Genomic DNA, 24,168 nt, shown 5'->3' with positions numbered 1-24,168 from the left:
CAATATTTTGTAAAATGTATTATGTATTGGCCTCTTTTAGACTCCATGATAAAGTAAGGAATTTATAGTGTTGCCAAAAATGTAGTTAATGGGATAATATATATACATACATTGTATTATACTAATATATGTCTATAATTTACTTACCATTCATACAGTTTTCATTCAAAATGAATGAGCTAAAATATTTTCTTTCTATAATCGACTTACAAGAAAACTAAGAACATCTAAATTTAAATTAACCGCTTTATTATAAAATAAAATAAATGTCATCATACTAGTTATAACTGTTTTTAACTTGTTAAAAATAGTTTAAGAAATTAATATGCATTCTTATTCTTAATTTCTTAATAATTAAAATGTCATTTGAGCTTAAATTTTGTTATACATTATAAAATCAGTTTACAAGTTTTTGATATCTCGAAATGGTCCTGTATAGTGCAGTTGTAATTCTTCTTTAGCAAGTTTATAACGTTCAATATGCTGGTAATTGTCGAAATGCATTAGAACAGATGAAGTGTTAGTAAATACCAAATTACATAATGGGCAACGAAGTTCTTCTAAACACCGTTCGCTGGTATAATTGTTGAAATTTAAGCTAGAAGAAAAAAATGATTGCAATTTTTTGATTTTATAATTACATAAATATTATTTTTAGATATACCATTCTTCTAATCTTTTGATTTTGCTTAGTTTAAACATCAAGTCTTTACATTCAATAGCAGACATTTTTTGCGATAAAATAGTGCCCCATAGCAATTTATAAACATCAGAACCAGCCATCGGGTGATTAACGGGGCTATTTTCTTGATATGGCGATTGCAATCTTGATTTTCGAATTTCTGACCACATATATTTTCTTGAGTAAGGTTCTGGCCCTTTGAACTTTGTAGGTTGGCTAAATATCCTTCATTATCAAATAGTACTTAGAGATAAGTATAGAAAATTGTGACAAAACGAATAAATTTATAAATATTACATACTCTATTAAAGACATTTGTAAGCTATGTTGTATTTGAAAAATATCACCAGGACCTTCTTCGTCTTCTGGATTAACACATCTATTCAACAGCATTCTTATAACATTTATCTAATAGAAATAAAAACCATTTTAAATAGCTACACATTATTAAATAAAAAATATCACAGTTAATTTACCTTGTTCAAAAAATTAATATCAATAATAGTATCAAAGGTAATTTCAATATCATTCTCTTCAAACAATGGCCTACCAGTTTCTGGGTGATAACCTAAACCACAAATGGCTCCAATCATTTTAGTATAAGAAGAATTGTGTCTAAGAACAAAAAGTAATATGAATATAATACATATTTTTGTTAACAGTTATTTAAATTTTTTAAAGAGCGTACCTGATTTCCACGCACGGCGAGAATATTAAACAGATAATTGTCGGCATCCCAGGGATATTTGGCATCATAGTTGTATCCCAAAGAGTTAACTTATCATTTTCATTTAAACATACATTTCCGGCAACAAACAATCTAATAAAAAATAACAATAATTATTGTAAATAATAAATGTATAATTAGGAATATTGTATTATGCTTGCCTCTCATGACAATCATTTGGGTCAGTATCCAATAAAATAGAATTGACGGATTGACATTCTATTTTTACTATTTTAGAAGTACTATTACGACTTATTCCATTAACAGACATTTCTAGTGGACTTATAGGTCCTTTTAAATTGTGCTACAATAAAAAGTATATATAAATATTATTATTTATAATGATAATAAACCAACAGAGATAATTTTTTTATTTTATTATTATTCAACCATCATAAATTGAAATTCAATCTTAAATTACAAAATCAAGATTGTCAAAAATTATGTACTTAAAAATTATGTTTGTACATATAATTATAAGTGATTAATCATTTAAAAATTATATTAAAATACATTATTTATAAAACTTAGTAAAACCAATATTAAGAATACTTAATATCATATAATGAATTTATAATAATTTAATAAAAAGAATTGTAAATAATTACAAATACAATGATTATAAATAAAATTTAACTATTAAAACTTACAATTGCATATGACTCTTCTTCTGTAGGACTTTTCAGGTTAAGACATACAACATTAGGTTTCTGATGCATCTCATTGTTAACAGATCCAATAAGCTTAATTCGTTTTTCATGATCTATCTAAAAATAGAATTGCAGTTAGATATTAATTTTATTTATAAATAGGTAAGATCCCTTTACAAATTAACATTTTAGATTGATAAAGCAAGATTTGTAGAAATCGCGATTTAAGATATCTTAAATTGTGGTAGAAATTGACATTATTAGTCTAAAGCATTGTATATAAAGTGAGATAATTCAAGATTTCAAAATTTTTTTGAGAATATTGTTTCAAACACTATTAATTGGTCTATAATTAGTGACATTATGTTTTTACATTCTTTACAAAAGCAAGTAAATTCTAAATAAATTAAATATAAATATAAATTATCAACAATTTTATGACCTATAATAAGTATAACCAATAATTGTTTGACTCAGCATATATGTTAATATATATTATTTATTATTATTTTTTAATACCTTTGAAGCAAAAGACTCTTCAGTACGAGTAGCTAAATTGTTTTTAATTAAGTATTCTGAAATTAAAATACTTTCTTCTTCATTTATGAAGGTAAGATCTTCAAATGACACAACACCATCAACTATGGAATATATCTTAAACATAAAAAAAAAAATATTTAAAATTTAAAATTTAAAATATGGAACTGCAATCAAAAATAAAGATTTATTTGAAACAGAAGCATTGTATCTTAAATCTTAGATCACCTGCATAGTAAAATCTAATGGTCCAATAGTAAGAAATTATATCATATTTATCTTAGTTTACACATAAAATATATAAATATTTTTTTTTGTATATTATATATTTTATAGTATTCTTATATTAAATACTTTATATTATAAAACAATATTTAAAAACTCAATGCAACCTACTAACAATATAATGGCAACTAACAGTTTGGGAACATCTGCTCTAATACAATATAATATTGTATATTATATTTTATATAATATTACTTTTAATTATTTTTAATATGTTTTGGTCTATTGTTTATGAATCAGTTAAAAAACAAATTTTCTTTTTAAACATACACAATGTATCAAAATTAACTAAGTATTAATTTTAATCAAACTTCTGATTTTATAATTCATTGATTGTTAACAACAGTCATGAAAAAAAAAATTAATTTTACTAAGTATTTAATTATATTTTTATCAGTAGTAACTTATAATATCTTTTAAGATGTAGAAAAAATAATAATTATACAAGAATAAGCATAGTTAGAGTACTAAAAACATCATATCACAAAGATATTATAATCGTTTCAAAATATTAACACTACCTAATTATTATTGTCATAACTTATTAAATGAGTCATTAATTTCACAATAATGTAAATGATAATCAAACTTACTTTTCCTATTGCATTTTTTAATAGTTTTTCAACAACAAACTTTTTAGTTTCCTCAGACCAACTAGCCTTCAATTGTCCATTCATAGGTGAACGTATTTTTGCTATTTTACATTGGAAAGCTAGAGTTGGAAAACTATAAACTTTATTTTTTGTATCTTCACCTTCAATATTAAAAATGTCTTCAACACATAACTGAACAGTTTCTCCAAAATCAATCAATAAAAACTGAAAAAATGTTTTTTTTTTACTTATGCATATAATATATATAGTAAAAATAATACTTTACTTTGAATTTTTTTTTAGGACCACGAGGAATCTCCATTAATTTGCCTCTATATTTTTCATTTTTATGCATCACAATATAAATATTGCCTATCTCTAAATTTTCTGGATTAATTTCTAAGAGACTTATTTTGTGATTAACAAAGTTCCATAGATTAATTAATATTCCATCATGTTTTTCATCCCTAATCTGAGCCCAAAAACGATCAACAGATTCAAACTATAACAAATAAAAATAACTAATTATATATTACAAAGTTTGTATGTATTGGGTATATTACTTATTGTATTACTTTAAAATTTAAAATTGTAATAACTTTAAGAATGGTTTTATGTCCAGAAATAAATTGAAAAATGGATTTTCTATTTTTTTTTTTTTTGTCCCTCTAAACCTCATATTTTATAAATTTTATAAACCATATTATTTTAAAATTCTAAACCTTAGCATAATACCGTAACAATATCTATTTTAAAAATGTTTTAATTATTTATAGTTACTTACAAATGTTACGGTAATAACAATTGCTCTATTATTAGATTCAATTTCTTCAAGTATACAGTGTTGAATTGGTAATACTTCCTTATGAAATATTTTCTGTGCAGCCATTTGTTGGGTTATCAACTCTACTTTTTTTTTTGCATCAATAGGTCTATTATTAATATAAATAGTATTAGATAACATTAATTAAATGATAAGTACTCCAAAAATTTCGGTTTTTATACTTATAGTTGATTGCAAATTTAAAATTATTTTTATTTTTTACATTTTAAATAAAATTAAGAATTAAATATAGGTAATTACTAATTACTCAAATATTTATAATTACAAAGTTATATTGTTATAAAGCAGTGTTTTAAAAACAAATAATTATATTCCTAAAGAAATATTTTCCTAAATATTCTTCATTATAATGTGTTAGATTTATAACATTTGCAAATAATTGATTAAAATTTAATCAGATATTAAGATATTTAATAATGATCAATTTAATAGATAATAATATATTTTACTATTAAGTATTGTTTTGGGGACACAAATAGAACAGTTTTTATTAACTCATTTTACTTACTTTAGTAATGGTATATTGAAATTAAACTTTAATGTACGCATTTTTATAGCCACATAAACACCATAGCATATATTTCCTGGTACTAATTGATTTTCTTTTTCTTCATATTGATTATTATTAGATGTTGTGTTCTTTATACTTGACATTGGGAATTCTACATACACTTTACTGAAAATAAAAATGTAGTTTTAGTATTTAATTATAAAAATAAAATACTAAGTATAACTTCTAAAATATTTAATACTATAATATTGAAACATGGATTAAACAATTGTAATATACCTAGATAGAAATGTAAACATATTATACTTTTTAAATGTAATCGAATTATAGTGAATATCTGTTTTCTCACTTAGATGTACTAAAATGTGCTGTTGGTTTGCCAACAATTTTTTGGGGAAATAGGGATTCAATAGCTTCTTTATATAATTCTTTAGGTTGATCATTTGGAAATCCAGTAAAATAAACTGTTCGATAAGGGTCATGTTCATTTAATGTTTTTAGTACTTCATGTTCATCCATATATGCATTATTTGTTCCTCGTATGAAGTAATTGGGATAAAATGCCCCAGCCAATATAACCTTGAACAGAAAGATTTATTTTCAAGTTTCAATACTTAAGTAAATTATAACTTTTTAGATAATAAAATGTATTTATTTGTTTAAATTGTACCTTGCAAGCCATCGCTTTTTCTTCAGGTTTGGTCCATTTCATTTTACCAGAATTCGCAACTATACCAAAATTTCTATTCAATCTATTAGATACATCATCAATCAAGTCATATAACTCTCGTATCGCTGATAGTTGTATGTAGTTTTTAAAGGCCCATGTTTTTTCAATATTTCGATTTCGATCAAATTCTGGCTTATTTTCAAGCCAACTCTAAACAAATATGATCATTAGCAAATAAAGAATTTAATCAATAAATAATAGTGTAATGCAGGGTTAATAATACTTTTAGTACCTGATATGCACCGATATATGCAATTGGATCACTACAAGAATAATTAGCCCAAGTTAACTTTTGTGTATAAGCTTCTAAACGTTGATTAAAAGGCTGACTAAATATACTTTTTATTGATAGACCACATGCTAAAAAAAAAAGCTTTTGTTGATTATTTACTTTTTTATTTATCTTATGAATCATAATTCAGTTTTTATGTACAATCAAAAAGTATAATCAGACCAAATATATTAGAGTCAGAAACTTATTATAATCTAATTAAAGTATGGGGTTTTCTCTAGATAAACCTATATTAATATAGAAAAGTATGGAGTCCTTCATTTATAAACAAATTATTTGACTGGTTTAGTCTAACATATTAATTTTTAACATTTCTATGTACTGATTAGTATACAAGATTTTAAAATTTGACAACTAGATAACAATATTAGTATTATTTATTGTGGGCATATATATATTTTTAATGAATTTACAAATTATGCTGTGTTAAGTACCAAAATCAATAAGAACATGAAAATACATTGCTATTATTTACCCATTATCATAGCTTCATTTAAAATATTAAAGATATATCCAAAATAGATTAATTTTGACATTGGTGGTTCTAATGGTAAATGTGCCATTACTTTTCCCATATATGTTATATCACCATCCATTGATGAAATGACTCCATTTACTGTTGATAATAGTGCTCCTACCTAAGAAAAATTAGCTCACAATAAAATCAAAATAATTTTAGTAAAACTTATTACAACCTAAAATGTCATTAACTAATTTAAATGGTCTAAGATTTTAAGTACATTAGTGAAGATACACATTAGTCATTAAGTATTCTTAAAAATTTGACAATGTTAAAAGAATTCTACACCTGCTGTGTTGTCATCATCTTACAAACATACAACTTAAAATATTTGAGTCTTGCAGTAGCTTCATATTGTGCAAATACTTTTTTTTTTTTTAATGGCATATCCTGAAATATATTACTAAATTGGTTTATATAATCCTAATTTTTTTGTTTTTTTTTATGTATTATTTTGTATGAATTTTCTGTTTGGCGTCCTAACTAGGATTTTAAAGCGGAGTTCTTGAAAATCATTTTTTTTTCTTGAGTTTTAATATTTGAGATAGTCTGTTAAAACTTAAAATATGTTTAATTTTAAGTTGGGTTCCGCATGTGGTTTTTATTGGAGGGTCTTCTTTGGACATTAAGAGTTCATTAAGTTAGCTTTGTATGAACTTTTCTTAGCCTGTTTAATAATGATTCGTCTTCTCAGTATGAGCAGTTTTATGGCCACTTTTCGGTTATTCTTTTACAAATACTTTTAATCTTAAAGCAAGTTATATATGAATAAATAATTAGGTACAGTTTAAAATTTCCATAACTCAATTAGTCACTTAGAAATTAAAAGATAATGTTCTTGTTATTATTGAGTTTGATAATAGGTCAATTCGCATAATTATCTAAGGTTATTGCACAAAATTAGTACTGTTTGCACGAAAACTGTTTGCTAAATTGTACATTGTTAGATACAACACATATGGTCGATTCTTCTTTATATTATTTTATTGTTTGTTTATATCTGGATAAATAGTAAATAGCTAAAATTGTAAAATAAAATATTACCTGTTTAAGAGTACGAATGGTGAGTATAATATTTTTTAAGCATGGTGCATCCAAAGCGCTTGCAAGGAGTTGTTTGGGTGTTCCCATATCTAATATTTTAGACATTAATACAACACGACTGAGAGAACAACGACTCATTTCAGGCAATTCATTATCATCAAATTCCTAGATGAATTATAAATATAAAAATTAAATAAAAAATTTAAAAAAAGTGAAATAGAGTAATTACATTATACATCCTTTTAGGAATCAACCTATAAACACGACCATCGGCCACACGACCCACTCTTCCAGCTCTTTGATTACAATTACTTTTTGATGCCCAAGTCATAATTAACATAGAATAATTAGATCTCATTTCATTTTTTAATTGTTTCATTAAGCAAAAATCAATCACTGAAAACACAGTTACAGAAGTATTTTTATTTAATTAAATTTAGTGTTAAGATAATAATTAATACTAAGCAGTTAACTAGTAAACATAAAAATGGACTTTAAAGTATGTAATCATAGGTATATAAAATTTAGTTTGAATATTAATATTGAAACCAATTGAAAACTTAATCAGTTATAATCGCTTAGCGATATACTGAGCGATAAAAATTATAGGATGTTGATGAATCTTGAATAATTTTTCTAGAAGTTGTATGCAACGTTAAGTCAACTACAGACTTGATTCATAATACACAGATATAGTTTATATTACTATTCAGCAATACATTAATAAAAATAAACATGTACATAAAGTAATTTAATACAAATTAAATGAAGATCATTATACAAAATACCAGTTACTAACAGTTAATATTTTTATTGAAAATTTAGAATGTTATTATCAGTTATTATAGAAAAGGTTGAAACATTAATCCAAAACATCCTAAACAATATCAATGAAAATAAAAAATGTAATATTTAAAATTGTTAAGAGGATGTTAGGACAATATTTGTTTTCTCTCTTAGATCCAAAAGAGATAAAACGCTTTCAACTAAAATCGTTTTTTTTTTTTTTTTTTATAATTTTTGAGTAATTGTAGAGTAAAATCACCTATTACAAAAATTATAGAGAATAATATTTTTGAGAGAATGACGCATTAATTTTATATTTAATTGTTATTTGATTTAATATTTGACTTTCAACAAAAAAAAAATTTTTTAATTTAAATGATGTTTAAATTGTATTAAAACAATATTTAGACAAATTGATTTGTCATACCTTCAAAAATATTATTCTCTATCGTCTTTGTAATGGGTGATTTTAATCTAAAATTACTCAAAAAACATAAAAAAAAATAATTCTGTGTAAATGCATTTTATCTATGTTCCACTAGAGAGAAAACAAACGCACTGTTTGTTGCGCACTGCAAACATTCTTTTAAGTTTAAAATTGTATAAACTATAATTCAATAATTTAAAATCAATATTCTTATAAATATTATGTATATTGCATTATACAATTACAATATACGGAGTAAGAATAAACACTGTTTTTTTTAATTAACATTTTTAACCTATAATATTTTATAGTTTCTTTTTAGAATTTTAATGCAAGAAATTAAAACTGAAAATTGAAATTATTCTAAATTAAATAATTAATTATTTAAAATTTTTAAACTTCATATCAAAGAAATATATTTAGAAATAAGCAAATTCTTATAGTTTTTAATTTTAGTGGTCACTTTTGAAGCTTTTTTTTTAAAAATAAAAAATAATACTTAATCTAATAAACTTATTGATAAAGAACTTTCCATTTCTAAAACCAATATTTGGTAAGTAAATAAAAGTATATTTTTTATTTCAACTATTTGTAAACCTTGCATGTCCATGATCATAAGCATTTAATTTTATATTGTTTTCTTTAATTATTAAAATTATTATAAACTGTTTATTAGCAATTATTTTATATATTAAGTTTTTAAATTAAAAAATAAATAGGTATCTTTAGTTACCAAAAGAAACATCAGGTACAGTTATTGAACTCTCAGCAATATTAGTGGACAAAATAATTTTACGATAATTTAATGGTGCCTGTATAAAAACCTTGACTTGTTCTTCACTTGTTATTGATGAATGTAATGGTATAAGAATCCATTTATGATTTCTGAAATTGACTTGATTAGTAACTAATTAAATAAATAATAAAATAAAATATTTTTACTCAGAAGTCATTAAATCCTCCATACGTCTATGCATTTCTTCAATTTCATAAATACCAGGTAAGAATATCAATACAGATTTTTTGTCGTCATTATCTACTTTCATTTCATCAAATGCTTTAACTAATTGAACAGCTGTCTCATAACCGGCTTCATCTATCTGTGTTTTACCAAACTCCATTTTTCGGGCCTAAATTACATACAAAATAATTTAAATAACATATACAAATAAGACCATAAATGGTATACACTAATTGTTAGAACAGAAAAACTAATTATTTAAAAAAAAAAAAAATATCATTTACTATTTTTTTAAATTTTAGATACATGTTTTTTAACAGTTTAAATAACTTTCAGTTTTATAGTTTATTTCTCTCTTTTGACTTTAAATAGCAACTTATACTAGGGTCCGCGAATTACAAATAAATCCATTAAATTCTGTAATTATTAATTTTTTTAATAATTTGTTAGTTATACTACTTTATAATTTTATTCTTTTAGAGGATCTATAGTTTATATATATATTATAGGTATTTTGTAATAGTATATTCTTGAACTAATTATATTTCATAAATGGTTTATACAGATAAATAATAAGAACATTATGGAATTAAATTTAGGCTTGAAAACATAAATAAAGGAGAGAAACTGCTCTGCTTTTTAGTTCCGTCTTTAATACACAACATGCCAAAAGTGAATATATTAGGGATATGTTAAATTTTAATTCAATAATAAATTAAATTAATGAGCATGAAAAATAATGCTAAATAGAGACAAACAGTCTACCTAAATTACATAGTATATTTTATCATATATTAGTATGGCTATTAGTAATTTTAAATTACTAATTTCTTTTACTATTATTAATACAGCAGATAGTATTTATTTTTTTGAGAATTACTGAGAATTGTACTAATTTATTATTTAACCACTATAACAGGAAAAAAAAATTGAACATACACATTTAAATATATTTGTAATCTAAAATAGAAATTGGATATATCAGTTCTCAAAAAGAAAATTATAAAATAAGTGTTAAAAGAAACATATTGTATGTATTATATATCTTATATTCATAATTTATATTTATATATAAAAAAAATGTAATTAACATCAAATTAAATTTTACTAAAAGTAAGAAAATTAGAAATTAGAATATTTTATTAATTATTTAATAACTAATAATTTGTATTTTGATTATATATATTTATACTTACAGAAGGTATCAATCCATATAAATCATCCAAATATGCTACATGAATAGTATAGTTGGGTGCCTTATCAACTGTAACTAATGGTGCTGCTTGATGTCTATTATAAGGATGTCCATAATAATCACCAAAATAATCTCTTAATTTTTCAGTTTCTGCTGTAGCAGACATCAGTATTACCTAAATAATTATTAGCATGGATCAATTATAAAATAAACAATTGAATATTTATATTATTGTTGGTGGTCCACAATAATCTCATATAACAATCTATGAATGATATAATTGATTTATTATTTCATTACACTAAATGAGTAAATTATTGCGGGACATTTGTACCTAGTCTTGCCATAAGTTCGGTTATATAAAGGTGTATATTTAAAAAATAAAGTAAAGCAAATATAAAAATCTGATGTTGTTCATTAACTTAATAACTAAAAAAAAATTAAATATTATTCAAAATGTTCTCTATTTGCATTTATACACTTCTTCAAACAATCTGGCCACACTTCTATGACAGTAAGCATCACTTCTAACGGTATTGAGGCAACTGTGATTTCACTAAATTGACTTTTAATGATTCAATTTTTCGGTATGGCTTAGAGCAGTTTTTCTTCTCTAAAAAACTCCACACTGTAGTCCAAAAGATTGAGGTCTTGTCTTCCTAAGAGCCAATCTTGAGCGGCGATAAATATAGGTAAATTGACTTCCAACCAGCGTGGTGTTGTTTTTGCTTTGTGTATAGATGCTGAATTCTGCTGAAAGGTCCAGTTCTTTTCTGCAAAAAAAGTACTCACTAAAAACTTCACTACCTTTTCTAAAATATCTCTTTGGTAGTTAACCATGTGTGTTTCTACTCCCTACTCAAGAAATGCAGTTGAGTAACATTCTCATATAACACTTCCCACCAAACTATCACTGAGGTTGGATAATGCCCTCTTTGTACTCTGAATTTTTTCAGCAGCTTCACTTTTGTGAACATAAACTATCATTTTGGTGGTTTATTTTTTCTTCTACGATAACATTTTTTCATCTGTAAACAGCTCTTGTTACTTTAATTTGACGTAAAGTGTCTGTCAACACTGCTGACCGCTGCTTCTTTGATAAAATTATATGTGACATAGTTTTTAGTGGAATTTTCATTTCTCTAGTCATGATTTTTAGCTTACAGAGTGGATTTCTGCAAATCCTCTGTGCGACCGACAGCTTACATTGCTGCATTTATTCAAGTTTCACATGGATATCCACTTCTAGGCTTGTCATCTATAGTGTCCAACTCATTAAATCGTTTAATGGTCCGATAAACAAATTTTTTTCATAATTTTCAACAGTTATCAAGTTAAAAATCTTTAATAGTGTTTTATTACTTAAATAACACAATAACAGCAATACAATTTTCTTTAATAACCCATTCTATGTTTAATATGTGACATAAACTATCATACTAACCAGAAATAATAGATATAGGTAACATTGAAAATTATATCAAAAAAACAATCATTAGTGTTATCGTAAAATATTTATAGAACAACTGATAAATAGGGATAGAACTTATGGCCCGACTAGGTATAAAGAGTTTAAAAAATACTTACACGAGTTGACTGAGAGTTGCTCTTTTGTAACTTCTTTATAATTAATAATAAAAAGTCCATTTCAAGTGTTCTTTCATGAACTTCATCCAATATAATGTGAGAAAATTCAGAAAGGCTTTTTGCTTTAATAATTTTTAATAACAAAATTCCTGTAGTGCAATATAAAATTTTTGTAGTGGTAGGATCATAATTTTTTTTACGCCCAACTTGATAACCGACCAAGAGCCCATCTTTCCAGCAACGTTCTTTGTTTACTTGTTTAGATACTGAAATTGCAGCTATACGTCTAGGCTGAGTAACAACAATATTACAATATTTTTTTTTACTCATACAGTCATCTAAAATATACTGAGGAACTTGGGTACTTTTCCCACATCCTGTAGCACCAGATATCAGAACTGTACAGTTTGAATTTATGGAATTGATAATCTACAAAAATAAAGGTTATATTTTAATTATGAGTTATAGACATTAAAATATTTAAAAATAATAGAACTTTTATTTTTATCAAACTAATATCAAAAAAGCATATATTTTTAAAAGGTGAAAATACTGTGTCATTGGATAAGTAACAGGGAGCAGAAGTGGTGAAACGAAAGGATATTGACTAGACGCCTGCATGGTATGGATTTGTGAAGGTTTTGTACAATCCTACATGGGTGGTGAGAGTAACTTATGTACAATATTATTTTGTTTACATCTTTGACTTAAGGATTGGTCGAAGGAGATGTAGTCGACTATTTAGTTTATAAAATAGAGAAACAGGTTAACCTTTAGCAAAGAATAATACCTAGATATTTTACATCAAAGGAAATAGGAATATGTAATCCTCGGAAAAATATAGTGGAGGACACTCATCTTTTTTTAAAACGTAAAATTGATATGAACTGATTTCTCAGTTGATTTTGATTTGCCATTTAGATGATTATTTTTAATTTAATTTAAGTGGTATTGAAATGCATCAGAAGTTTGTACTGGGCCATTTCCGGAGAGAACATTACTATATCATTGATATATTTGGGCCATAGTTACATTTGCCATGTCGGCAGTATAAGCAGTATAAATGTTGAATAGGTCTAGGGAAAGATTGCAATTATTACCTTATAGTCGTGATTGGTAAATTGGGTCCCAAAAGACCTTAGCTCAGTAAATTAGGTCCCGGGAAAAAAAAGGAAGTAGATAAGTTGAATCCCGGAAAAAAATGTTAGTATGTTAAATATAATACGTCAAATTTTATAAATAGTAAAAATTAAAATATATGTGGATTTTATATCATGTTCTAAATAGATATATGTTTGTTAATCTATTAATATGTAGAATTAATGGTGTATCACTATATATGACCCTGGCCCAAACAGATATATCCTATGCAATATAATGTAGGGAGTTACACCCTCTTATTAGGGGTTTTTAATATTATAAACTATGGTTTATAGCCAGGACCCAACTAGCCTACTACTTTTTAATACCCGAGACTCAACTTACTGCTTTCAAAATAAATACAAATTATTGTGGACTCAATTTACTTAACCCCCTTATGGCACCCCTGCTTGAATACAAATGTAAGAAGATGAGGCACTTTCGAGAATAAGATTTTATTAGACGGTAGTAGGAACTGAGCAGGAAAGAACTGTTTGAGTTTATAAATCAAGCCTTTGTGCCATATACAATACATGCTAGTGATACATTTAAAAATAAACTGGGACAGATTGTATTTTATTTAAAGCAATGAAAATATTAGATTAGTTAACCTGTGTATTTGATAAATTATAGTGTCTAGCACTAGCCCTAAAACCAATTAAATTACCAAATGCCATGTAATGTAAAAATTATTTAAGGAATCAATGCAATTAAGTTTTTAACATACAATTATATTTACCTATTTATTTAAATTAGTTATAAAACTGTATTAATAAGTCTTAATAATTCATAATTATATTACCTTATCTTTAGACTCAGCAATTTCTAAATCATTTGACTTATTAGAAGGGTCTTTAAATTTATAATGTTCAAAAAGTTTAATTTCATCTACATCTAAATCTTTTAGATCAGCCACTGAATTTGCATAAGTAATACTATCAACAGAACTCATGTTTGAATCATGTAAAGCTTTTTTTGATAACTAAAAAAAAAATTTCAACACTATAAAATCTATAAAGTCAAACAAATTAAATAACATATAGGAATAACACACATTAAATATTACAGAATTTAAATTAGTTTCACATTTATCAAATCTATATAGGATATATTATTGAATAATAAACTAATAGAAAACAGTACTTCATTATATTCTTCATTTTCTTTGTCATATTCGCTCAAACCAGTATTAACATAACTTCTACCTTGCTCGTCATAGTCAACATAACTATGACTAGACTGAAGTAGATCTGAATTATACTCATGCTTTGAATAAAAATGTAAATCAGATCCTGGCAACATTTTTTTTTCAATTTTTCCTTTAGCAAATTGTTGCCAAATGGACATGGTGGTATCTACTTTATTCTACATAAAAAAAAATACAAACATTTAATACATTAGTAAATAGATAAAACAATACATGAAATATATTAGAATAAAACTTTACAATGAAATAACATATAGAATTTAAAGTGTCTACCTAGTTATATATTTTTTCATATATTTAGGGTTATTAGTAAATAATTGCATCAATTATATTATATAATAATATATATATTTATCTTTATAAGAATATAATAACTATGGACTCTAATAGAAATATTATATTTAAAAAAATATTATCTGATTTTACAAAATATTCTCTAAAGCAGCTTTTTATAGTTAACTACTGAAGTATCTATCATTGAATAATACCATACCATAAGCTTGTACAAGAATTTAGCTCTCGGTATATGGTATGTCTCTAAAAGTGAGTAAGAATATTTATTGGGTAGTTTTCTTACAATATATTTTTTTCTAATATAGTATAGTTATGATTACTATAAACTCAATACATACTATATTTGTTTGATTATCAAATATAATTTATAACTAAAAACTTTGTCTAAAAAACAGAATAATCATCATTAAAACATTTTTAACTAATAGAAGTCTCTAAATGATTTATTGACCATCTTTAATTGATACTTAACTAGAAATCTTAAGATGAAAAACATAATAATACTTAAGACAACGGATTTTTGTAGTGGGATCATAATCAGGGGAAAGGGGGTATATAGGATAAATCCTATCCCATTTGTTGTATTTAAATGGCGTTGTCTTTGTTTGTAGAAATTACTAATAGTTAGGCAATGTTAGTCAATAAAGTTATTCATAATATTGTTTTTCAAATGATAAAATGTATTAATTCACACATCAAATAATTATTATTCATTATTGATGTTTAAATAAAACAATTCTTAATATATAATACACCAGCAATACAACAATGTCAATAAATGTTTATCTTTTTTTTAACTAAAAAAATTATGCAGCATATTGTTTAATTATTTTTTTTTTAGGGAATATTTGCATTTATATTCTGCTTGTTTTAGCTCCAGTCACTCCCGAACAATAATAATGATAATGGCAATATTTATAAATACAGTAGAATCCGCTTAATTGGGACACATTGGGTGGTTACCTATTTGTCCCCATTATCCGAATAACTAATAAACCGATACATTCATTCGAGACTATGCAACTTGTCCTTATTAAACGGATGTCCCCTTTATGTGGCGTCCTAAATAAGCGGATTCTACTGTATACATTTAGTGTTGTAAGTCTTGAGTAGAACAACATTGGCATACCTAATTTAAAATTATAAGATATTTTATTTAATTAAAAATAAGCTTAAAATAAAAATAGTTTTAAGGTAAAAAAAATAAAAATTTTCATTAACCTGCCCTATTTTTCTTTGATAACTGAGACATTTTATAATCGTAATGTATGGATGGATGCCTTATACCTCAGTACACCATGATATTATACTAATTTATAACTTTCATTCTGGTAATCACATTAGACTTATTGAATGTCAGATAAAGTAAAAACAGAAATTAGGCTAAATTTTTTTTATTTTAATACATTCAGTTTCAATAATTCCACATTATACATATATTGTTCAAACCTAGCATTACCCCTCAAACTCGTACTATACAAAACTCTTCTACAACCAGAGTGGGTGTACGGGGTAGTAATTAGGGGTTCTGTTATAAAAAATCAAACAATAGAACTATACAAACCTTCCAGAATATCTGCTGTCGTATAATAACTGGAGCACCCAGGTATATCTCCAACAATGCAATTATCTGACCTAAAAATCTGCTTTGTCAATGAAACTGCCACTATATACTACAAACATTTTCACACTAAACTACAATCAAACCCCAACCAGCTCATCAGGGACCTTGCCATACCAACACTACCCAGAAATCCAGCCAGATGACTCAAAACTGGTACCATGACTTAAAAACTGTATAAGTTTTAAAAGTATATAAAGCCACTAGGTGTTTCTAATGTGAGATTTCCTACCATGTCATCTTTAGTTCTTAGTCTCTCGTTTTTTACCATAATTATTACTTATTGTACACCTGTATAGATTGTTATAATTTTAAAATAGTTATATAGGTATTTAAAAAAAAAAAATACGTCTAGGTACTAAAACATAATGTCAACTCTACCACAACCGTTTAATATAACGATATACCTACCTCTAGTTATTAAAAAATGTCTAACATGAACTCATTCTATTGTTCAAGAAACTAATTTATACATTTATTGTTTGCTATAATTATTTATTTATCAGACATAAGTAAGCATGGCATATTGGCATTGGTAATAGCCAATAGGTATAACAAATATCATTTATAAGTAATCATAATTCATAAGTTCATAACTTGTACAAAATAAATAATTCTGACATTTGAACTTTATTAACAGATCATACTAATCAAATCTAAAATTGCACAATAACATATTATCTTGATAATTTCACGCAACATGAATATATTATTAATTAGACGTTGAGGAGATAACGAAAAATCAAGCCGTCTATCACCGACATCAAAAAAGGAATTGTGGCTTGCGATCAGATAATAAAAAATCTTCAATGTAACGATTAAGTATGATTAATGATAAAATTATTGTAGGTACGCGTATTTCTATATTGTAAATTATTATAACTCACCCAAATGGCAACGAAAGGTATTTCAACTTCAACGTCAAAATTGATGCACCATATACATCACTCAACTTTTTTCATAAAATAAGAATATGGCATGTAAATAGAGACAACAGTGATAAAGGATTATGAAAATAATTATTCGGGACAAGACAAAAAGTCAAAATGTCCGTCGTCGTCGATGTTGCTAAGAAGAATTAGGTATTACTCTTATTCAGTCTAATAACAACCTAACAATACCGTTTTTAATTCCAGTGGAGAATGTGTCGTACTATCGTGTATTCCTGTTATTATTATTATATTTCATATTAATAATTGTTTACGATAAAATATGCTATTTAAGTACTATCAACTGCATGTATGTATATAAAATAAAATGATAATCAATGGTCACAGTCATGACAACATCATTTTTACATCAACGGTTTTAAGTAATAATATATATCTGTGATTATTACAGACGAGTATAAAATTATAAATTATTATTTTCAACTATATAAGCACTCGCTAATCTCTATTGGCTGGCCAGTGATTCGTGAGCTCAGTTGTACCGCGGCCCGCGTGATAAATTAGCCAAGGGTTCGCAAACTAAACCGGTTATTACAACCACGTGCTGGCCATGCTACACGTATCGACATAATAATATAATAAAGAAAAAAACGAATTCTTTATTCCAAAATTGAGTCAATTATTTTTACCCCTGTAAACACTGAAAACTACAGAGTACAGACTCGAAATGAACAAGTTCACGACAGGACAGGTGACAAGGACTATAGTCGCTATATGGACATAAGACATAACACATTAATTCTATAATTTTAATCACAATAATCAGTAGTCGGGAATCACTAATTAACAATTATCGTCCCTTCCTTCAGTCATCAACTAAGTACCTACTATAGTCAGTAGTCAGTACTTAAGATCATATATTATGATTTATGATCCAAACACTAAAGTCAGTAGTCACTAATCAGTATCGACAGTATCCATCATCGTACATCCATTATATGTACCTAGTGTCCAACCCTAACTTAATTGCGTGTCCAAAACAAAAACCACAATTCATTCAAATCAGCAATTTATAATAACTTCTATTGCTTACCTATTATACATTTTATAGAATGTGTTTTTTTTTATGGTTTTATCACGACTGTAAAATCATAGACTTTAATGCTGGCTTAAATATACAACTACAATTTGTTTCAATAGTATCTCCATTCTCCACTACTGGACAATATGTTCTATATGTTCTAATACATAAATTATTTAAAATAATAAAATGGCAAATGGGCACGAAGCGTCCAACATTCAAACCGGTAGCGTAACTACCCTCGTCAGCGCCACGAGGCAAAATATATTTTTTGCCCTACCTAATATAAATTCGATTCTTCGACCTTTGGCATTAAAACTGCCGTAACCAAATTTATGTTTTTTTTATAAGATTAACCCAATCACACTTACATCACATTAAATATTTTGTTTCAGATTAAATAAAAATAAATTTACAATTACACAAAACCAATATTATTTTATTTGTTATTTTGCGCTCTGAAGCAACTGTCTCTGTTGCCCCTGCAGTAACTACGCCACTGATTCCAACGGTTTGTTCTGATCGTTCAATCGATTAACTAATTTGTAACGCTCAACAGACATCAATTTTCAAGACTTAAAAAAAAAAAATAAGAAGACACATTTCTAATTAAACAATATAATTATAATTTGTTCACCAATTTGGCGCCAAAAAAATGGTGACGTGATTAATAAAAGTTTAAAAACCATTGATCTAGAGTTTACATAATAATATAATAAATATATATATATATATAATTAGTATCGAAAATTAAACTTTCGGCGCAGACGTGATAAAAATCTCTACATTTTTTATGACGATGACGATAACTCGCATAGAAAAAGCTATTAGCCATTAGGGAAGTCTAATACTCTTATTGTTTCATTACTCATTAGTCATTAGTAGGGTTGCCATTCGCCCCGGTCTTCCGGACTGTCACTGGTTTTTGACTTAGTGTACCATTATCCATGAACCGGTGTCCCGAAAATAAACTTCTGGACGCCTACATGTCCCGGTTTTAGGAAACAATTTTAATTGTTTAATTTCGAAAACTTTTTCAAATAATAATTGTAATCTCAAGTCAAAATGTTGTTAACGAATAATTTATAAATCAATGATGCCAAATCCATAGGCTAAATATAAAATAATAATAAAGTGTATAACATTATTAGTTATTACTTATTACTTATTACCTATTGTGTCGTTTTTGTAATACATACCCTAAACGGCATAAACCCAGTGGCTAATATGATTCAATAATATTTATTTATTAATTTATTTGGTTATTTGGTATTTTTTCTGTCTGTCCCGGATTTGCTCGATGAAATTATGGCAATTCTGGTCATTAGTTATTAGCTTTTAGCAATTTAGCGGCATAATAAATTCAATAATGCATACTGCCGATTCGCTGCTTGTCATAAAGTTGAGTTGATCGGCAAAGTTCGGAAACTCATCGAGGACATTCGGTGTACAGTGTAGTGGGGAGCGTCGAAGCGGAAACCATTGACTTTATCAATAAATTAATTGCAAAAACACGACGGACGTTTTGGACGTTTTGGTTTCGGTCTCAAACACACTGACATCTATCAAGATCAATTATTTAGTATTTATTTCCGCTTCCACGGCCAGTCATCGGCCGTTATAGGTGATAGATCACAAACATGTTATGTTGTACAAAATAAATAAAATTACAATAAATAATAATATTTAGATTATACCAAATAAAAATATACCATTGGTTTTAATTTATAAATAAATATTTTATATTTGTGTGTATGTTGTATAAGTATTTGTAATATCCATTATCCAATGGTAACACGCCTTCGATTAACGGTCACGACTCATAACATCAGCTCTTGAATTTCTTCGCTCTTGGTTTAAATGATTCAAAGTATCAAACGTCAAATATGTATGGTTTCACTGGTTCCAGTAATGACTTAGATCGTCAAATCGAACAGCTTAGACAATGCGAAATCATCGTGGAACACGAGGTGAAAGCATTGTGCTCCAAAGCACGTGAAATACTTATTGAAGAGAGCAACGTGCAACGCGTTGACTCACCTGTCACGGTGAGTTCTATAATAATTTTACTGTTTTAGATATACACTTACCCTTATATTATATAAAACAATATCATCGTCGACAGCCGTGTTATTTTAGTCATTTCAAAAAGAGTAAAAGCATTGATCCTGTCACTGTAAATATCTATGGCTGTATCTACTCGTTGTGCCTATTGATTTTAAATTTATAACCAATATTTTCCCAGTAATAAGTGTCTAATATTTCATTATTTTATCGCGATTGGTGCTACGATTTTAGAATCATGGTAAATAATATATAAGCATTACAATTTATAAACTTATACTTGGCATTTGATTAAGCCCTTAACCACGTCGCAAGCTGTGAATATGTAACATTTCGATTTATATCAGAAATTCAAAAGCATTTGATAGTTCCACTTTCAAAGCAGTGTTTGTTTATGGCCTTGCCCTTATTTTTTTATTTAAAATTATCTTTGAAAATGTGTTGAGCCATTATTCTAAATTAAGTCTTAATAAGTAAATTATTTTCTTACGGTTGTGTTTCATCATTTGCCTAAAGAGTAGGTACCATATTAATTATTATTGTCGCATGCAAAAAAAAAAAATTCAGTCAATATTTATACGAAAGTACCTAATAAATGACTTACCTAATTTAAAAATCCTATATAGATAGTTGATAAAATAAAATGTTCTATGGAAACACTACCCTTTTACTGTTAACCTATAAATATAGATAGATAAATCTGGTTGTACTACACACATATAATCTAATATAGTTTAGTTTCCCACTTTGAAAATAAACTGACCAATTTGTTTTATATACCTTATTATCTCTATATTCTTCTCTGAATCAAATTATTTAAAATTATGTTTTTTACCAATATTTAAAAATCCTTAAAAAATGATTTAAAACCATTCAATTAATTCTGTTACAGGTATGTGGAGATATTCATGGACAGTTCTATGACTTAAAACAGTTGTTTAAAGTAGGTGGTGATATTCCTGAAAGAAATTATTTATTTATGGGTGATTTTGTTGATCGAGGATTTTTCAGTGTTGAGACATTTTTACTTCTACTTGCATTAAAAGTAAATATATATTTAGTTACTTATCTTGTATTTATTACCTACTAATTATTTACATTTTATAATATAATATTCTCTGCTAATTAAATCTTAAAAATTATCCATGCTAAAAAACTAGTCATTTATGTAATTTATAAACAAGTAGATAATATAACTATTAAGTATAATTATTTCAGAATGACTTATTATTAATACTATTCTGTTTCTTATTAAGTTATAAATTAAAATTTTTGTAGTTAAGTTTTAATGACATGATGATGAATCTATATAATATGTGTGTAATAATGTAAACATAATATTATAATGCTATTGTTGCAGACTAGTAGCATTATGATTACCTACAGCTTTTACTTTTCAAGTACATATTTTGAATACTTTCAGAATACTGTATCCCAAAAATATATAATGATTTATTTTGAATACTTTTATCACATATAAAAATTAGTTTTTTTTAGTTATTTTAAATCATAAATTATCAAAGCTATATAAAATATTTATATATTTTCAAATTTTCCTGAAGACTGGCATAATTTTTTTTAACAATTTAAACAAAAAAAAAATACTTTATTTGGAATATTATTTTTATGAAATATTTGAATACGTATTCAGATTACTCTTTTTCATAAATATACTTTTAAAAGTATTTGACCCAAGTCTGGGGTTAGTTGTAATTAATGAGTAGCCCTTCTTAAGCAATTTATTTATTAAGTAATCAATGCTTTTTTGACAAAATCTCATTTATGTAGACACATAGTCATTTGAAAAATCTTTTCTTAATAATTATTTTAACTAACAAATTAAATGATACTTGTCTTGTATGTTCTGCCGAATAAAAATTGTAAAATTTATAATACTATATTGGCTACTTACTAATTAATTTCCTACTGGTAAATTCATAAAAATAATTAGTTATTTGTTCCATTTTATTTTGTTTATATCAATTTAACATAAAAATGTGGTATTTTATTATTTATTATTTCATAATTCAGTAAGAAATAATTATAAAATATTTTTTATAGGTAAGATATCCTGATCGAATAACATTGATACGTGGTAACCATGAATCACGTCAAATTACCCAAGTTTATGGATTTTATGACGAATGCTTACGAAAATACAATAGTGTGGCTGTATGGCGTTATTGTACTGATATTTTTGATTATATGAGCTTATCTGCTATTATTGATGGAAAAGTATGAAAAATCTTTATTCATTAAAATAATTTTAAATATTATTGTATATTAAAATATTTAGATATTCTGTGTGCATGGTGGTTTGTCACCTTCAATACAAACATTAGATCAAATTAGAACAATTAATAGAAAACAGGAAGTTCCTCATGATGGACCTATGTGTGATTTATTATGGTCCGATCCTGAAAGTAAATACCTGAATAAATCAATCATTAGTATTCAATAGTTATGAAATATATTATTTGTATCTTAGATACTCCAGGATGGGGTGTGAGTCCTCGAGGTGCTGGATACCTATTTGGTTCTGATGTTGTTTCCAGATTTATTACTACAAATGGTCTGGATATTATTTGTCGAGCTCACCAACTAGTAATGGAAGGTTACAAATGGCATTTTGATGAAACTGTTCTTACTGTTTGGTCGGCACCTAATTATTGTTATCGGTAAATACTACTTATTCTTATTATAAGATATATTTAATTAGTTATTTTATAAAATTGTATACATTATTAGTTGTGGTAATATTGCGGCAATATTAGAACTTAGTGAAACACTACAAAGAGATTTTATAATATTTGAAGCGGCTATACAAGTAAGACGTGGAATGCCAACAAAAAAACATACAGCTGATTATTTCCTTTAAATATTCTCTAGTTTTTAATGTATTTAATTATAATTTTCAAAGCATAATAAAGAGAAGGAATAATTTCTCTTTTAATTTTATTTTATTTGTAAGAATATAATGACAATATAATGAAATGTTTATTTATTTTTATTATATTTAAGCTACATTAAAGTTGTATATAGAAAATTAATAGGTTCATACATTATTGTTAGACATTAATAGTTGAATAGTAATTTTATATATAGTACCTTAAATAAAAGTGAATAACTTAATATATTTTTTTATTATTATTGTACAGGAGCTATAGGTATAAATGATAAATAACTCGAAGTACCTACTTAATGATACTATAGTTACATTAATATGTAAAATGTATTGTTGTGTTGAAATACTTGCTATCTTAAATTAGTGAACAAAGGTATACCAAATTATTGAAAATCTAAATTATCTGCAGTTTTATTTATATTGTTGACGTGTTAATATTGCATATCATATTTTACCACATATTAATTGAACTATAATAAAATGAGTTTAACTGTATTTTGTTTACATAATATTTTTTAGTTGAATTAGTATAATACCCATAAAAAATAATTTATTGAAGTTAATTGTTATGTATTAATATATTTTTATTTACTAA

The 24,168-nt window shown here is 25.8% G+C and overlaps 2 protein-coding genes across 4 annotated transcripts; one reads left to right on the top strand and one right to left on the bottom strand.

Annotated features, from left to right (window-relative positions):
- Positions 1-228: 228 nt before the first annotated feature.
- Positions 229-17,861, bottom strand: LOC132918687 (probable ATP-dependent RNA helicase spindle-E). 3 transcript variants are annotated; one of them, XM_060980103.1, is made up of 26 exons: positions 17,521-17,861; positions 16,577-16,647; positions 14,655-14,876; positions 14,314-14,493; positions 12,372-12,800; positions 10,786-10,959; positions 9,571-9,758; positions 9,362-9,513; positions 7,645-7,811; positions 7,416-7,580; positions 6,327-6,489; positions 5,792-5,919; positions 5,500-5,709; positions 5,179-5,408; positions 4,827-4,994; positions 4,259-4,406; positions 3,761-3,976; positions 3,475-3,699; positions 2,579-2,713; positions 2,060-2,176; positions 1,571-1,713; positions 1,371-1,502; positions 1,159-1,297; positions 984-1,090; positions 665-907; positions 229-598 (listed from the first exon to the last, which is right to left on the bottom strand). In XM_060980103.1, the coding sequence occupies exons 3-26, from the start codon at positions 14,856-14,858 to the stop codon at positions 403-405; spliced, it is 4,359 nt and encodes a 1,452-aa protein (XP_060836086.1). In that variant the 5' UTR covers positions 14,859-14,876; positions 16,577-16,647; positions 17,521-17,861; the 3' UTR covers positions 229-402. The 3 variants fall into 3 exon arrangements, with proteins under 3 accessions (XP_060836086.1, XP_060836085.1, XP_060836087.1); XM_060980102.1 differs by lacking the exon at positions 16,577-16,647 and having other exon boundaries at positions 17,521-17,860; XM_060980104.1 differs by lacking the exons at positions 16,577-16,647; positions 17,521-17,861 and adding an exon at positions 17,045-17,278.
- A 2,252-nt stretch (positions 17,862-20,113) lies between these two features.
- LOC132928700 (serine/threonine-protein phosphatase 4 catalytic subunit-like) lies at positions 20,114-23,802 on the top strand. Its single transcript, XM_060993552.1, has 6 exons — positions 20,114-20,652; positions 21,561-21,713; positions 22,730-22,903; positions 22,965-23,091; positions 23,157-23,346; positions 23,417-23,802. The coding sequence occupies exons 1-6, from the start codon at positions 20,491-20,493 to the stop codon at positions 23,544-23,546; spliced, it is 936 nt and encodes a 311-aa protein (XP_060849535.1). The 5' UTR covers positions 20,114-20,490; the 3' UTR covers positions 23,547-23,802.
- Positions 23,803-24,168: the final 366 nt, after the last annotated feature.

This window comes from Rhopalosiphum padi, chromosome 1 (genome assembly GCF_020882245.1).
Source record: "Rhopalosiphum padi isolate XX-2018 chromosome 1, ASM2088224v1, whole genome shotgun sequence".
NCBI lineage: Eukaryota > Metazoa > Arthropoda > Insecta > Hemiptera > Aphididae > Rhopalosiphum > Rhopalosiphum padi.
The sequence above is the reverse complement of the archived record's forward strand: the minus strand, read 5'-3'. Positions and strand labels throughout refer to the sequence as shown.

Excerpts from the sequence above, each read along its gene's own strand:
- LOC132918687 (XM_060980103.1), bottom strand. The coding sequence starts at position 14,858 with ATGTCCATTTGGCAACAATTTGCTAAAGGAAAAATTGAAAAAAAAATG. Across the intron at positions 9,514-9,570 it reads GAGGATTTAATGACTTCTGA|AAATCATAAATGGATTCTTA; the intron begins GTAAAAATATTT and ends AGTCAATTTCAG. Across the intron at positions 7,581-7,644 it reads TTCCTAAAAGGATGTATAAT|GAATTTGATGATAATGAATT; the intron begins GTAATTACTCTA and ends TAATTCATCTAG.
- LOC132928700 (XM_060993552.1), top strand. The coding sequence starts at position 20,491 with ATGTATGGTTTCACTGGTTCCAGTAATGACTTAGATCGTCAAATCGAA. Across the intron at positions 22,904-22,964 it reads CTGCTATTATTGATGGAAAA|ATATTCTGTGTGCATGGTGG; the intron begins GTATGAAAAATC and ends TAAAATATTTAG. Across the intron at positions 23,092-23,156 it reads ATTATGGTCCGATCCTGAAA|ATACTCCAGGATGGGGTGTG; the intron begins GTAAATACCTGA and ends TTTGTATCTTAG.